The sequence below is a fragment of the Cyprinus carpio genome, chromosome A8 (genome assembly GCF_018340385.1).
Source record: "Cyprinus carpio isolate SPL01 chromosome A8, ASM1834038v1, whole genome shotgun sequence".
Taxonomy (NCBI): domain Eukaryota; kingdom Metazoa; phylum Chordata; class Actinopteri; order Cypriniformes; family Cyprinidae; genus Cyprinus; species Cyprinus carpio.
Genome location: NC_056579.1, coordinates 15,722,078 through 15,739,542, shown reverse-complemented (window position 1 = coordinate 15,739,542; position 17,465 = coordinate 15,722,078). Strand labels below are relative to the sequence as shown.

At 41.4% G+C, this 17,465-nt stretch overlaps 1 protein-coding gene across 1 annotated transcript in view; it reads left to right on the top strand.

Annotated features, from left to right (window-relative positions):
- The first annotated feature begins 5,315 nt into the window (after positions 1–5,315).
- The window catches only part of LOC122146000, a 25,148-nt gene continuing 12,998 nt past the window's right edge, over positions 5,316–17,465 (top strand). The window contains exons 1-15 of the mRNA XM_042763036.1: positions 5,316–5,340; positions 5,427–5,579; positions 6,746–6,910; positions 7,019–7,171; positions 7,807–7,971; positions 8,614–8,766; positions 8,870–9,036; positions 9,172–9,304; positions 9,408–9,572; positions 10,221–10,373; positions 10,477–10,641; positions 10,753–10,905; positions 11,009–11,173; positions 11,283–11,435; positions 11,539–11,703. Coding sequence (XP_042618970.1) covers positions 5,316–5,340; positions 5,427–5,579; positions 6,746–6,910; positions 7,019–7,171; positions 7,807–7,971; positions 8,614–8,766; positions 8,870–9,036; positions 9,172–9,304; positions 9,408–9,572; positions 10,221–10,373; positions 10,477–10,641; positions 10,753–10,905; positions 11,009–11,173; positions 11,283–11,435; positions 11,539–11,703 — 2,233 coding nt within the window. The remainder of the gene's footprint in view (positions 5,341–5,426; positions 5,580–6,745; positions 6,911–7,018; positions 7,172–7,806; positions 7,972–8,613; positions 8,767–8,869; positions 9,037–9,171; positions 9,305–9,407; positions 9,573–10,220; positions 10,374–10,476; positions 10,642–10,752; positions 10,906–11,008; positions 11,174–11,282; positions 11,436–11,538; positions 11,704–17,465) is intronic.

Genomic DNA, 17,465 nt, shown 5'->3' with positions numbered 1-17,465 from the left:
CCATTTGTAGCTTTAATAAAGTAATAACAGAATCAAACAGGCAGTAATCAATCATTGGCATCATGAACAACAGAGACAATCCAGAAGAGCAAACTCTAACAGAGCGAGGGACGAAGCAGGCGGCAGACAGGGAATAGTGAGTAGAATCCAACAGTATGGTCACAAGGGCAGGCAGCAGAGAATCACATGATAACAAACAGTCCAGGGCCATACACAAGAGATCAAACTAACAGAAAGAAATGCTCAGAAATGTAGCCAGGGCAATACAATACTTTGTGATGGCTAAGAGTTCGGAAGCAATTTAAATAGGGGAGCTAAGGGGAAACACCTGTGCTAGCAATCAGTCCCAGGCACGGGAATATTGGGAAAGTAAGTCCATGAATGTTAGTACTCAGGAGAGGGTGCCCTCCGGTGGCAATCGGAGAGAGCCACAGAGGTCTAATTTGTGAAAGAGCCCCCTCCCTGCAAGTGGCTCCTAAAGCGAGTAGGTATTCAACGCCAAGGTCTTCCACAGGAGAGGGGAGCTGGTTTGTGAAGGTGAGCTCTATGGAATTCAGCAGTGAGTGAGGGATCCAAGATATCCTGAGTTTTGACCCAAGATCTTTCTTCGGTGCCATACCCCTCCCAGTCAATGAGATATTGTAGTAACCTGCCCCGGTGTCGGGAGTCCAGGATTTCCTGCACCTGGTATGCCTCCTCGCCATCCACGGTGATTGTGATAGTTTATCAGTAATGTGTATCTACAGTTTATTCAATGCCAAGGTCTTCCACAGGAGAGGGGAGCTGGTTTGTGAAGGTGAGCTCTATGGAATTCAGCAGTGAGTGAGGGATCCAAGATATCCTGAGTTTTGACCCAAGATCTTTCTTCGGTGCCATACCCCTCCCAGTCAATGAGATATTGTAGTAACCTGCCCTGGTGTCGGGAGTCCAGGATTTCCTGCACCTGGTACGCCTCCTCGCCATCCACAGTGATTGGAGGGGGCCTCCTCCTGGTCCCTCTCTCCTCTGGGACCACCGGCGGGCTTGAGCAGGGAAACATGAAAAGTGGGTGAGATACGATAATTAGGGGGGAAAGCCACACAGTAAGATACTGGTGTAATCTGTCTAATGATTTGAATGGACCCACATACCTGGGACTTAATTTCCTGCATGGGAGTCAAAGGCAAAGATCTTTGGTGGAGAGCCAGACCCATTGACCAGGGGTGTAAACAGGGCTTGGCCTTCTGTGATGATCGGCTTGTTCCTTAACTCTGTGGATGGCGCGTTGAAGATGCACATGAGCAGTATTCCAAGTTTCTTCACTTCTCTGAAGCCAGTCGTTTATAGCAGGGAGCTCTGAGGGTTCTCTGGACCAGGGAAACAGGGGTGGTTGGAATCCGAGCACACACTGAAAGGGCATAACGCAGATGGGTGGCTTGTGGAGAGAATTCTGTGCATATTCAGCCCATAGAAGAAAAAAACTCCAGTCTTTCTGATTGTGATGGCAGTAGGAACGCAAGAAGCGTGTAAGTTCCTGGTTCATCTTCGCCTGTCCATTCGACTGTGGGTGGTATCCAGAGGTAAGACTGGCGTTGATGTTGAGGTTTTTACAGAATGCGGACCACACCCAGAATTGAACTGAGGACCACGATCTGAGACAATGTCCTCTGGAAATCCATAAAAGTGGAAGACCTGTTCCACAAGTACCTCTGCTGTTTCAAAGGCTGTGGGGAGTTTACTCAAAGGTATAAGATGGCATGCTTTGGAGAAATGATTGATTACCGTCAGGATGGTGGTGTCGTTCCTTGAGTTGGGGAGGTCCGTGACAAAGTCTATGGCTATGTGAGACCATGGACGTTGGGGAACTGGAAGTGGCTGAAGTAGGCCTGCTGGGCACTGGTGAGAAGATTTAGAGATGTTACAATCGGTACACTGACGAACAAAGGCAATGGTATCTGATTGGAGAGTGGACCATCAGAATTTGTTGGAGAGGAGCTGAATAGTGGCTGTTATACCTGGATGGCCGGCACTTGGAGAGTTATGGACCCATTGCATCACACATTGACGGATACTTAGCAGAACATAGGTGCATTCAGGAGGACATTCTGGCAGAGAGTTCTCACTGATCTGTGCCTCTGCGATCTCTGTCATGATATCCCACTGGATGGGGGCGAGGATGAGGTTTGAAGGAATTATGGGTTCATTGGATGGAGGAATCAGAGAAGATTCAAACTGTCTAAAGAGAATGTCTGCCTTGACATTCTTTGAGCCTGGACGATAGGTTAACTTGAAATTGAAACAAGTGAAGAATAGGGACCATCTTGCCTGTTGAGGGTTGAGTCACTTGGCTGATCTGAGGTACTCAAGGTTGCGGTGATCTGTTAGAACAACAGAGGGAAGTTTGGCCCCCTCCAACTAGTGACGGCATTCTTTTAAGTCTGCCTTCATGGCTAGACGTTCCCGATCTCCCACATCATAATTCTGCTCTGCAGAGTTGAGTTTACGAGAATAGAAGGCAAGGCACAAGGGAAGAGTTTGAGTGGATTCCCTTGTCGCTGAAAGAGTATGGCCCCATTACCGCTGTTGGACACATCCACCTCCACAGTAAATTCTAATTCTGGGTCAGGATGATGAAGAATGGGCGCAGAGGTGAAATGTTCCTTCAACTGTTGGAAGGCCATGGTAGCAGGTGAAGACCAGAGCAGATGATGTCTGGTTCCTCTTAGCATGGACATTAAAGGTGCTGTGATGGTGCTGAAGTCATGAATGAACCTTCTGTAGAAATTTGAAAACCCCAAGAAGTGTTGTAGTTCCTTTACGGAAGTGGGTTGAGGCCAGTTGAGCACAGACTGTATCTTTTTGTCATCCATAGCTACCCCCTTTGCACTGACGATGTAACCAAGGAAGGATGTTACTGTCTGGTGAAACTCACATTTCTCAATCTTGGCATACAGCTGATTATCTATGAGTCTCTGAAGTACTGCCCGTACCTGTTGCACATGTGAGTCCAGGGTATCTGAATAAATTAAGATGTCGTCAATGTAGACGATGACCCATCGGATCAGCATGTCACAGAACACATCGTTAATGAATGCCTGGAAGACTGAAGGGCTGTTGACCAATCTGAATGGCATAACAAGATATTCATAGTGCCCGGATGTTGTTGAGAAAGCAGTCTTCCATTCGTCTCCCTCCTGAATGCAAATTAGGTTGTAGGCACTGCAAAGGTCGAGCTTTGTGAAGAACTTAGCAGTGCGAAGTTGTTCCAGCGCTGCTGGGACTAGAGGCAGGGGATAGCGGAATTTGACTGTTACCTCGTTGAGAATTCGTTGACCTCCATCCTGTTTCTTGACAAAGAAGAAGCCTGCTGAGACTTCAAGACTTCATGGCCTCAGATTCTGGTTAAGACAGAGGGAAAATTCTACCTCTAGATGGGGTTGATCCTGGAGGCTTTGGTCTTACTGAAAGCTTCGGTGAGGTCATTATATTCAGGGGGTAATCCTGGCACAGGTAAGTTCAATGTAGATTGGGCTGTTCGTGAAGAAGGATGAGATCGAGTGGTAAGTAGACAGTTATGTTGGCAGGAATCAGACCATTGAAAAATTTGTTTGGTTGTCCATGAAATCAGAGGATTGTGTCTCTCTAGCCAGGGTAGACCCAGGATGATGGAATTCTGAGGAGATTCGATGGCAAATAGATGAATAGTCTCTGTGTGAAGTATGCCAGTTTGGAGACACAGATATTTGGTGATGAATTTGACTTGTCCTGAGCCCAAAGGATGTCCATCTAAGGCTGCCACTGCCACCAGTGATTCACATGGAATAAGAGGAAGATTATGAGTATTGGCAAACTTAATGTCGAAGAAATTTCCCATAGCCCCTGAATCTGTCAGTGCTACGGTATTGGTACATCTTTCATTACACTAAGGGGTTACTGGAACTTCTAGACAGTTTTTAGATTTGAGGTTGGAACTCACCGCAGGGAAGCCTCAAGAGGTAGTACAAGTAGGGCAGGAAGCTCTCAGATAGCCGGACAGACCACAGTAGAGGCAAAGATGATTATGAATCCTCCTCTCTCTCTCTTCATCAGTGAGGTGAGTGAAGCCAATCTGCATGGGTTCTGACTCGGCGGAAACTATGTTTGTTTGAGGATGCATGGGAAGGTTGCGAGGGGCACGTCATGCTCGCATCAGATTATTAGTGCGGATGGAGAGATCAATAAACTGTTCAAGGGTTCTCCCCTCGTCATGACAGGCGAGCTCAGACTGCAATTCGGCTGTAAGTCCCTTGCAGTAAAGCAACTTGAGTGGTTCATCCTCCCATCCTGACTGTGCTGCGAGGGTGCAGAATGAAAGTGCATAATTCGCAGCTGTGCTTCGTCCCTGTCGCAGAGATAGTAATTGGTCTCCTGATTCCTCTCCGCCTGCTGAATGCTCGAACACGGAGACATTTCAGGAAGCAATCAAATGATGGAAAAGACAGCCGCTTCCCCTCCCAAGTGGCGGTGGCCCAGTCCAAAGCTCGTCCAGTCAACAGTGAGCAAACAAATGAAACCCGACTATCTTCTGTGGGGTATAATTGAGGTTGTTGATTAACAAACATGGAACATTGTAACAGAAAGCCCTTACATTTCTCCGGTGAGCCATCAAATTTCCCAGGAAATGCCAGATGGGGGCTGGCAGATGAGAATATGGGACTGGGAATTGTTTGAGATGGCATGGTTGGTGGAATGTTGTGCTCGGGCATTGTGACGCGAAGGGCTTGTAGTGTCCTCACCATTTCCTCTGTGAGTGAGGTGAGTCATTGCAGCTGTTGTTGATGAGACGCCAACATGGAGGCTTGGGCAGAAACCTCGGTGGTAAGCTGGTAAAGAGTTGCTGGATCAGTGTGTGGTGAAGTCTTCTGTAATGAAGGGTCAGAGGCGTGCAGATCCATTTGCAGCTTTAATAAAATTATGACAGAATCAAACAGGCAGTAATCAATCACCAGCATCAGGAATAACAGAGACAATCCAGAAGAGCAAACTGTAACAGAGCGAGGGTCGAGGCAGGCGGCAGACAGGGAATAGTGAGTAGAATCCAACAGTATGGTCACAAGGGCAGGCAGCCGAGAATCATACGATAATAAACAGTCCAGGGTCATACACAAGAGATCAAACTAAAAGGAAGAAATGCTCAGAAATGTCGGCAATACAAGACTCCGCAATGGCTAAGAATTCAGAAGCAGTTTAAATAAGGGAGCTAAGGGGAAACAGTTGTGCTAGCAATCAGTCCCAGGCATGGGAATACTAGGAAATTAAGTCCATGAATGTTAGTACTCAGGAGAGGGTTCCCTCCGATGGCGATCGGAGAGAGCCACAGAGGTCTGATTTGTGACAGTTGATGTGAACGTAAAGTCTGAAACAGATATTGACCAGTAGATTGTTTTTGTTTTTTCCAAAATTTGCAGCTCCACTAAAGTTGTTCAAATATACCTTTGACTTAAAATTCAATGCTTCAAGAGACACTGTGATAGAGAGCTTGAGGGCTTTGATTCATGGACAGAAATTCCCCACATGTGTCAAAAAAGGGATGAAAATCACTGGTGCGAACATCACTACAGGTAGGAAAAGTTTAAGAGGTGTAATGCCATTCTGTTCACATTATTCCAAAAAATTATTTGTGTATGTTTTCTCTGGTGTCTTAACAGTTTGTTTGATTTTCAGTTTGTCTCTCAAATGTGAAAAAAACTCAGTGTAAGTGTGAGTATCAATATGTTTGGCCATCTGAACAATGCTCTAAACATGCAGTTTGTGGCCCCAATCATAATGATACCTGCAGATGCATCGCTTCTCTTCCATCTGACGGGCCGATTCTGCCGGCGACCACCTGGTAATGAAGTCTCTCTTTATTTCAAATCCAAACTGACAATGGGTGTGATCATAAAATCTGAAATAGATTTTGACTGGTAGATTGTTTTTGTTTTTTCCAAAATTTGCAGGTCTACTAAAGTTGTTCAAATATACCATTGACGTAAAAATCAATGCTTCAAGAGACACTGTGATAGAGCGCTTGAGGGCTTTGATTCATGGACAGAAATTCCCCACATGTGTCAAAAAAGGCATAAAAATCTCTGGAGTGAACATCACTACAGGTAAGAGAACTTTAAGAGGTGTAATGACATTCTGTTCCCATTATTCCAAAAAAAAATATTTGTATATGTTTTCTCCAATATCTTAACAGTTTGTATGATTTTCAGTGTGTCTCTCAAATCTGAACAAAACTCAGTGTAAGTGTGAGAATCAATATGTTTGGTCTTCTGAACAATGCTCTAAACATAGAGTTTGTGGCTCCAATCATAATGATACCTGCAGATGCATCGCTTCTCTTCCAACTGATGATCCGTTCTGCCGGCGACCACCTGGTAATGAAGTCTCTCTTTATTTAAAATTCAAACTGACAATGGGTGTGATCATAAAATCTGAAACAGATTTTGACCGGTAGATTATTTTTGTTTTTTCCAAAATTTGCAGCTCCCCTGAAGTCTTTTAAATACAACATTGTCATAAAAATCAATGCTTCAAGAGACGTTGTGATAGAGCGCTTGAGGGCTTTGATTCATGGACAGAAATTCCCCACATGTGTCAAAAAAGGGATGAAAATCTCTGGTGCCAATATCACTACAGGTAAGAGATGTTTAAGAGGTGTAATGCCTTTCTATCCACATTAATCCAAAAAATTATTTTTAAATGGGTTCACCAGTATCCTAACAATTTTTTTAATTTCTAGTGTGTCTCTCGAATGTGAACAAAACTCAGTGTATGTGTGAGAATCAATACGTTTGGCCCTCTGAACAATGCTCTAAACATGGAGTTTGTGGCCCCAATCATAATGATACCTGCAGATGCATCGCTTCTCTTCCATCTGACGAGCCGATCTGCCGGCGACCACCTGGTAATGAAGTCTCTCTTTATTTCAAATCCAAACTGACAGCTGGCATGATGTAAAGTACGATGCAGATTCTGACCAGTAAATTATTTTTGTTCATTCTAAAATTTGCAGCTCCCCTGAAGTTGTTTAAATACACTATTGACATAAAAATCAATGCTTCAAGAGACGCTGTGATAGAGCGCTTGAGGGCTTTGATTCATGGACAGAAATTCCCCACATGTGTCAAAAAAGGCATGAAAATCTCTGGTGCGAACATCACTACAGGTAAGAGAATTATAAGAGGTGTAATGCCATTCTATCCACATTAATCCAAAAAATTTATTTCTACATGGGTTCACCGGTATCTTAACAATTTGTTTAATTTTTCAGTGTGTGTCTCAAATCTGAACAAAACTCAGTGTAAGTGTGAGAATCAATATGTTTGGCCCTCTGAACAATGCTCTAAACATGGAGTTTGTGGCCCCAATCATAATGATACCTGCAGATGCATCGCTTCTCTTCCAACTGACGGGGCATTCTGCCAGCGATCACATGGTAATGAAGTCTCTCTTTATTTCAAATTCAAGGTGACAGCTCAGGTGATTGTAAAGTCTGATGCAGATTCTGACCAGTAAATTATTTTTGTTCATTCTAAAATTTGCAGCTCCCCTGAAGTCGTTTAAATACACCATTGACATAAAATTCAATGCTTCAAGAGACACTGTGATAGAGCGCTTGAGGGGTTTGATTCATGGACAGAAATTCCCCACATGTGTCAAAAAAGGGATGAAAATCTCTGGTGCCAACATCACTACAGGTAAGAGAACTTTCAGAGGTGTAATGCCTTTCTCTCCACATTAATCCAATAAATTATTTCTACATGGGTTCACCAGTATCTTAACAATTTATTTCTTTTCTAGTGTGTCTCTCAAATGTCAACAAAACCCAGTGTAAATGTGAGAATCAATACGTTTGGTCCTCTGAACAATGCACTAAACATGGAGTTTGTGGCCCCAAATATAATGATACCTGCAGATGCATCGCTTCTCTTCCAACTGACGGGCCATTCTGCCGGCGACCACCTGGTAATGAAGTCTCTCTTTATTTCAAATCCAAGGTGACAACTGGCATGAAATGTAAAAGTCTGATGGAGTTTTTGACCGGTTCATTATTTTCGTTCTTTTCCAAATACTGTCTCTGCACTCCACTAAAGTTGTTAAAATACACCATTAACATGAAAATCAATGCTTCAAGAGACACTGTGATAGAGCGCTTGAGGGCTTTGATTCATGGACAGAAATTCCCCACATGTGTCCAAAAAGGGATGAAAATCTCTGGTACGAACATCACTACAGGTAGGAAAAGTTTAAGAGGTGTAATGCCATTCTGTTCACATTATTCCAAAAAAAATATTTGTGTATGTTTTCTCTAGTATCTTAACAGTTTGTATGATTTTCAGTGTGTCTCTCAAATATGAACAAAACTCAGTGTGAGAATCAATACGTTTGGTCCTCTGAACAATGCTCTAAACATGGAGTTTGTGGCCCCAATCATAATGATACCTGCAGATGCATTGCTTCTCTTCCTACTGACGGGGCGTTTTGCAGGCGACCACCTGGTAATGAAGTCTCTCTTTATTTCTAATCCAAGGTGACAGTTGATGTGATTGTAGAGTCTGATGCAGATTTTGAACATTAAATTGTTTTTGTCTTTTCCAAAATTTGCAGCTCCCCTGAAGTCATTTAAATACACCATTGACATAAAAATCAATGCTTCAAGAGACACTGTGATAGAGAGCTTGAGGGCTTTGATTCATAGACAGAAAATCCCCACATGTGTCAAAAAAGGGATGAAAATCTCTGGTGTGAAGATCACTACAGGTAAGAGAAGTTTAAGAGATGTAATGACATTCTCTCCACATTAATCCAATAAATTATTTCTACATGGGTTCACCGGTATCTTAACAATTTATTTCATTTCTAGTGTGTCTCTCAAATGTGAACAAAACCCAGTGTAAGTGTGAGAATCAATATGTTTGGTCCTCTGAACAATGCTCTAAACATGGAGTTTGTGGCCCCAATCATAATGATACCTGCAGATGCATGGGTTCTCTTCCAACTGACGGGAGCCGTTCTGCCGGCGACAACTTGGTAATGAAGTCTCTCTTTATTTCAAATCCAAGGTGACAGCTCAGGTGAAAATAAAAGTACTGATGGAACAGTTTTTTGACCGGTTCATTATTTTTTTCTTTTCATTCCTGCATTCTTTTTACAGCTCCTCTGAAGTCATTCAAATACACCATTGACATAAAATTCAATGCTTCAAGAGACACTGTGATAGAGCGCTTGAGGGGTTTGATTCATGGACAGAAATTCCCCACAAAAGGGATGAAAATCTCTGGTGCCAACATCACTACAGGTAATAGAAGTTTAATAGGTGTAATGCCTTTCTCTCCACATTAATTTAATAAATTATTTCTACATGGGTTCACCAGTGTCTTAACAATTTATTTCATTTCTAGTGTGTCTCTCAAATGTGAACAAAACTCAGTGTAAGTGTGAGAATCAATATGTTTGGCCCTCTGAACAATGCTCTAAACATAGAGTTTGTGGCTCCAATCATAATGATACCTGCAGATGCATCGCTTCTCTTCCAACTGACGGGCCATTCTGCCGGCGACCACCTGGTAATGAAGTCGCTCTTTATTTCAAATCCAAGGTGACAACTGGCGTGACCAATAAAAAGTACAATGGAGATTTTGACCAGTTCATTATTTTTTTCATTTTTTCCAAGTTTTTGCAGCTCCACTGAAGTTGTTCAAATACAAACATTGACATAAAAATCAATGCTTCAAGACATGCTGTGATAGAGCACTTGAGGGCTTTGATTCATGAACAGAAATTCCCCACATGTGTCAAGAAAGGAATGAAAATCTCTGGTGTGAACATCACTACAGGTAAGAGAAGTTTAAGAGGTGTAATGACATTCTGTTCCCATTATTCCAAAAAAAATATTTGTATATGTTTTCTCCAATATCTTAACAGTTTGTATGATTTTCAGTGTGTCTCTCAAATCTGAACAAAACTCAGTGTAAGTGTGAGAATCAATATGTTTGGCCCTCTGAACAATGCTCTAAACATGGTGTTTGTGGCCCCAATCATAATGATACCTGCAGATGCATCCCTTCTCTTCCAACTGATGATCCGTTCTGCCGGCGACAACTTGGTAATGAAGTCTCTCTTTATTTCAAATCCAAGGTGACAGCTCAGGTGATTGTAAAGTCTGATGCAGATTCTGACCAGTAAATTATTTTCGTTCATTCTAAAATTTGCAGCTCCCCTGAAGCCGTTTAAATACATTATTGACATAAAAATCAATGCTTCAAGAGACACTGTGATAGAGCGCTTGAGGGCTTTGATTCATGGACAGAAATTCCCCACATGTGTCAAAAAAGGGATGGAAATCTCTGGTGTGAACATCACTACAGGTAAGAGAACTTTAAGAGATGTAATGCCATTCTCTCCACATTAATCCAATAAATTATTTCTACATGGGTTCACTAGTATCCTAACAATTTATTTAATTTCTAGTGTGTCTCTCAAATGTGAACAAAACCCAGTGTAAGTGTGAAAATCTATATGTTTGGTCCTCTGAACAATGCACTAAACATGGAGTTTGTGGCCCCAATCATAATGATACCTGCAGATGCATCGCTTGTCTTCCTACTGACGGGGCGTTTTGCCGGCGACCACCTGGTAATGAAGTCTCTCTTTATTTCAAATTCAAGGTGACAACTGGAATGAAAATAAAAGTACAATGGAGTTTTTTACCGGTTCATTATTTTCGTCTCTGCATTCTTTTTACAGCTCCTCTGAAGTCACTCAAATACACCATTGACATAAAATTCAATGCTTCAAGAGACGTTGTGATAGAGCGCTTGAGGGCTTTGATTCATGGACAGAAATTCCCCACATGTGTCAAAAAAGGGATGAAAATCTCTGGTGCGAACATCACTACAGGTAAGAGAAGTCTAAGAGGTGTAATGCCATTCTATCCACATTAATCCAAAAAATTATTTTTACATGGGTTCACCAGTATCCTAACAATTTTTTTAATTATCAGTGTGTCTCTCAAATGTGAACAAAACCCAGTGTAAGTGTGAGAATCAATATGTTTGGTCCTCTGAACAATGCTCTAAACATGGAGTTTGTGGCCCCAATCATAATGATACCTGCAGATGCATCGCTTCCCTTCCAACTGATGGGGCGTTTTGCCAGCGACCACCTGGTAATGAAGTCTCTCTTTATTTCAAATCCAAACTGAGAATGGGTGTGACCATGAAAACTGAAGCCGATTTTGACCAGTAGATTATTTTTGTTTTTTCCAAAATTTGCAGCTCCACTAAAGTTGTTAAAATACACCATTAACATGAAAATCAATGCTTCAAGTGACACTGTGATAGAGCGCTTGAGGGCTTTGATTCATGGACAGAAATTCCCCACATGTGTCAAAAAAGGGATGAAAATCTCTGGTGTGAACATCACTACAGGTAAGAGAACTGTAAGAGGTATAATATCATTCTGTTCTCATTAATCCAAAATATTATTTGTATATGTTTTCTCTGATATCTTAACAATTTGTTTGATTTTCAGTTTGTCTCTCAAATGTGAACAAAACCCAGTGTAAGTGTGAGAATCAATATGTTTGGTCCTCTGAACAATGCTCTAAACATGGAGTTTGTGGCCCCAATCATAATGATACCTGCAGATGCATCGCTTCTCTTCCATCTGATGGGCCATTCTGCCGGCGACCACTTGGTAATGAAGTCTCTCTTTATTTCAAATCCAAACAATTCAAACAAAGACAATTGGTGAGATCATCAAGTGCGGACAATGATCAATATGTTAAATTGGTTATGAGAAGCATTTTTATCATCATTTAAATTATTTTAGATTGTTTGAGGTAAAACCATAATCCTAGAATGTTTTTTTTTTAATCAATAACAGTTATAATTTATATATAAATGGTTGTTTCCTTTTGAAAGGGAACTCCACGCTGCGTCCTCTAGAGGGCACTACGGGAAACGCCTCCAGCGTGACCGGTGTCTGAAGCATGAATGAAAAAACAACAATGAACTTTACATTGTTAGGTGGCAGCCTATGACATAAACAATAAAGTGAGTGCGGGTATAAAAGAGCACCTACGGAAAACATCATCCTCTTCTTTGTCTACAATCCTTGTGAACGGAAGCACATGCATTTGACTAAAGAAAGAAAACAAAGAAAACTCACTGTTTGCATTCGCGGAACTACTAGATTTAGGAGGTCTGTACTCGAGTTTTTGTCAGCGTTTGCATGAGCGCGTTTGCCTCTCGGGGGAATTGAACAACCTTAATGCGTTGCATTCGCGGCGGCTTCTGTTCTTGCCTGATTCTGAGGGAATTTAGTGTTTGAACAGAGTCTGTTTGTCTCTCGAAGTAGATATAGCCAAGCTGCGAGACGTGATTGCATTGAGAATGCCTGTATGCCTGATTCTCTTTGAGAATTGAGCACCTCTCACCCGTGTTTTGGGTCTTGTGGCTGCTGAGGCAGTTAATCACGGGGATTGTAGGTGGGGCATGGAAGAATTCTGATGAGGAGTGCTTTCCTTTTCAGGATTCCTTTTTTGTTTATATTTATTTTACAGAATAGGAACTGTGTATAATGTGGGATATCTACATTATTGGTGAAGGAGTGTTTGTGCCTCCTCATCCTCTCAGCCCAGGTACGTTCGCTTGGTTTCTGCTATGCTGAACACTCTGCTCCCTAGTATTTTTGTTTTACAGATATTTCAGGTTGTGAGGCTCTCTGTGAGCCTCCCTGATCAGCTGTTCTTGAGCCTGGTAGCTCCCCTCACTTTGAGGGTTGATATGCTGAGATCACAGTTCCTAGTGTTCTCTCAACAGAGCTCTGTGGCTGTTAGGTTGTTAGGCTCTTGTTGGCCTCCTTGATTAGTTGCTCTTCAGGTCGAGCTTTCAAGTACTCCCCTCACCTGAGGGCCTTCGTACAGAGCATGCTGATCCATAAGGGTGGATGGTTGCACTTCCCTCACTTTAGAGGGTTGTTATGCTGAGTGCTTGCTCTCTAGAGCTCTGTTCCGCACTTAGGAGCATGGTTAGTACTCCTAGCTCAGTACTCAAGCTTTTTGAGTCATTCTGCCAAAGCCTCTGCTCTCCAGTGCTCTGTGTAGGCAGTACTATTAGTATGTAGGTTCTTTTGTGAGCCTTACTAACTGTCTCTAGCGCTGTGTGTAGTCTCATTCTAGAGATTCATTATGCTGAGACCTCCACTCTTAAGAGCTCCTCAACTAGGGCTGAGTGTTGTTAGGCTTCCTCTCGTTCAAGAGGGTCATTCTGCTGAAGCCTCCACTCCCCAGAGCTCTGCTTAGACAGTACTACTGGTATATAGGCTCCTTTTTTGTGAGCTTCGCTAACTGTTTCTAGCGCTGAGTGTAGTCAGGTCTCCTCTCATTCTAGAGAGTCGTCATGCTGAGACCTCCACTCTTAAGAGATTATCTACTAGGGCTGAGAGTTGTAAGGCTTCCTCTTGCTTAAGAGAGTCATCCTACTGAAGCCTCCACTCTTCAGAGCTCCGTCTTTGGCAGTATCATGAGTTTGTAGGCTCTTTCTTAATGTCGAGCCTCACTAACTGCCTTTAGCACTGAGTGTAGCTAGGTCTCCTCTCATTCTAGAGAGCTGTTATGCTTAGACCTCCACTCTTAAGAGCTCCCCTAGAAGGGTTGAGCAGTGTTAGGTTTCCTTTCATTTAAGAGAGTCATTCTGCTGAAGCCTCTGCTCTCCAGAGCTCCGCTTAGGCAGTACTATTGGTATGTAAGCCTTTTTTGTTGAGCCTGACTAACTTCCTCTAGCGTTGAGTGTAGCCATTATTTTAGAGAGTCCTTTTGCTGAGACCTCCACTCTTAAGTGCTCCTCAACTATGGTTGAGTGTTGTTGGACTTCCTCTCGTTTAAGAGAGTAATTCTGCTGAAGCCACCCTCTGTATAGCTCCACTTAGGCAGTATTAATGTGTAGGCTCTTTCTTGAGCCTCACTAACTGCCTCTGGCATTGAGAGTAGCCAGGTCTCTTCTCATTCTAGAGAGCTGTTATGCTGAGACCTTCACTCTTAGAGTCCATACTTTGGTGGGTGAGCTAGTCTATGGTGTGGTGAGCTTTGAACCTGACTGTAGAGGTTTGTGGTTCGGGTTCTGGCCAAAGTGGTTTCGCTGGGGCAGGAATGATGTTACTTGAGTCTTTGACTTAGGGAATCCAGTTATTTGGGCACTCATCCCTCAGCATGGTGGTGTTGGTATACCATTCCTCTAGTGCCCTCTAGAGGATACACCGTGGAGTTCCCTTTCGAAAGGTAACATCTCAGGTTACGCATGTAACCGTGGTTCCCTGAGAATAGGGAACGAGATGCTGCGTCTCATTGCCATGCTTCGGCCATTCTTGCCTGTGTCTCCTTCAGACAAAGAAGTGGATGACATTTTCCACAGGTGCTCTTTTATACCCACATTTGCTTTATTGTTTACGTCATAGGCTGCCGCCTGCCAATGTCAAGTTTTCATTCAGGCTTCAGACACTGGTCACACTGGAGGCGTTCCCCTAGCGCCCTCTAGAGGACACAGCGTCTCGTTCCATATTCTCAGGGAACCATGGTAACATGCATAACCTGAGATGTTTTCCACCCTCAATTTAAACCTGTGCTTTGAACACTCTGTTGGAAGAGGCGTGTCTGCTGTGAGATGTCAATGTGAACGAGCACTGCTATGATTGGCTAACATCTTTGCATATGAAATGAGCATTACATGTCAAACTCTCTGGAAAACTTTTACTGTGATTTTACTACAACAGATGTCAAGAGTAATCATGAAAGTCCTGATTATAGAATTATATTTAGAACTACTCCTGTTGCATCCTCTTCTGTATATAAAATAATCACAATATACTGTAGATAACAGATGGTTTTCCACTGTACTTACAGAAATGTTGTGACGTTGCTCATTTAGTCACTGGCTTGATTCACTAATGCATAAACAGCAGTAAACAACTTTGTGACTTACATGTTACACCGATCACAGGTCATGATGGTCTTGACATGCAGTTTAAGATTTTTATATTATATTACTCAATGTTGGTTTGCAAAGATGTTTACAAAGTTTTTTAAACAAAAAAAAGGTCTTTATTTTGTTGAAATGCAGTTTAAGATTTTTCTTGACAAACAGACATGAGTTGTTCAGAACACACCTCCGTGATTGCATATGATGATGACGCATGTTAAGGGGCGTGTCAGGAACAATCGTGATGTCATGATTCTCCCGATTTTAAATCCAAGATTTACGGAAGGATAGAGAAGAGTAATTCATATTTTAAACTGGGGAGTTAATTTTGAGTTTTGAAACTTGTAGTATGTTTTATTGTAAAGTAACTTCCTATATGCAAAAATATCTCATACTTAATATACATTTTCAAAGCTCAAGGTTTCTTTGTTAATACCCAAAGGTAAATGTGTTGTGCAGAAAGGTAATTTGGCAATCCATACTTTAAACAATTTGTAGAAACATCAACATACTATAAACATTATTTGAAAATTATTTAAAAGTTATGAAAATGTACCTTTACACAACCCCACTCTCAAAAGCATAATAAATAATATCAAATGCTGCTATTTTTATTCATTAATTCTATCGCTGCAGTTACAGAAGTATTCATACATTGTTTAGTTCTCCACCTAGGGGCCACAAACCAACTGCCAGTGTGGATGACCTGAAACTCAGTGTGTAAAGTGTGGTAACAATCTATAATAACAGCACTCGCCTTACGCTTCAACTGGTTGGAGTAGAGACCTGATAGGTTCCCCTATAATCTTACTAGCTCACTTAACAATTTGGTTCAAATAATTTTTGTCCTTCAAAGACAAACTTTCAAACCATGTCATAAGAGAAATTAATTCAATATGTCCAGTAAAAAGGTGTCATCATAGCTTTATCAATGTGAAATCTGGACAACTTTCTAAGGCAAAACAGATGCTGATGTCCCTTTTTACATAAAGTCTCACAGTTCTTTTCAAATGTCAGTTTAGAGTCTATGAGTGTACCAAGATATGTGTAACTTTCCACACAGTCCACTACTTGGTCTTTTATGATCGTAGTGTCATAAAGTGAAGCACGAGTCCTAAAATCTATGATCATGTCCTTTGTTTTAGTTAAATTTAACTCCAGATAAGATTCATCACACCAGATGACAAACTTCTCAATAATCGAACCATGACCAGACTCATTGTCTTGTAGAAAACTCGCAAATTTCTGTACAGTATTATTTGCATGCTTACTTTGGCACATATTGGTATACAAAATATAAAGTAGGGGTGAAAGGACACAGCCCTGAGGAGAGCCTGTAGACAAACATAATAAATCTGATAAAATGCCATTTACTTTCACCATCTGTGTTCTATCTGTAAAAAATAAATAAAAATAAAAATAAAAAAAATCCAATAACCAACCTACCAAATTGTTACTCAGCTCAAAATGTGAGGTTGGATAGTACTGAAAGCTGAGGAAAACTCAATAAACAATACTCTAGCATGAGTATTATCCCTTCCAAATGCTTATACAAAAGATTTAGTAGAGTAATTGTAGCATCCTCAACTCCTCTGTATGCCCTATAAACAAACTGTAAGGGTTCGAGAGCTTGCTCAGTTTGCCTTACAATCTCTTGCTTCACAAGCTTTTCAAAAGATTTCATTACAAGAGAAGTGAGGGCTACTGGCCTGAGATCATTTAATTCCTTGTGACTATTACTTATAGGGACCAGGATAGTGACAGCCTGCTTCCACAGGTTAGGTACACGTTGAAAATATAAGGACATATTAAAATATCATTAAAATAGGACTTGGCTTGCACAATATTTCAAAAGTTTGCCACATATATTGTCTGGGCCAGGACTCTTATTTAAGTTAAGAGAAAGAAAAGTGTTTTCAACTGCTCTCTGCTCCAGGATGAGATGATAATTATTATTGAGTTTGCATCTCAATTCCTCAATCTCCAATTCAAAATCAAACTGAGCAAATCTTAAATAAGATTTGCTCAGTTTGATTTTGAATTGGAGATTGAGGAATTGAGATGCAAACTCAATAATAATTATCCACAAACCAACAAATAAGATTTGCTCAGTTTGATTTTGAATTGGAGATTGAGGAATTGAGATGCAAACTCAATAATAATTATAATTTCATCCTGGAGCAGAGAGCAGTTGAAAACACTTTTCTTTCTCTGAGCAAATCTTAAATAATGAGCTATTCTTAAATAAAATTATTTAGAGGATTGGCAAGTTCACTATTTGACCGAAGTAAGATTTACTCTCTACTTTCATCCTATACCTTTGTTCAGCTTTTAGAATTTCCAGTTTAACCTCATTCATTGCTGATACTCTTTCTAAGGACCCTCCTTGACTGTAATAACTTTTTCTTGTTCCTCCTTGACTGTAATATTTTAGATGTTTTGGTTTTTTAGCTAATTTGGATGTTTTATGTAAATGAAATT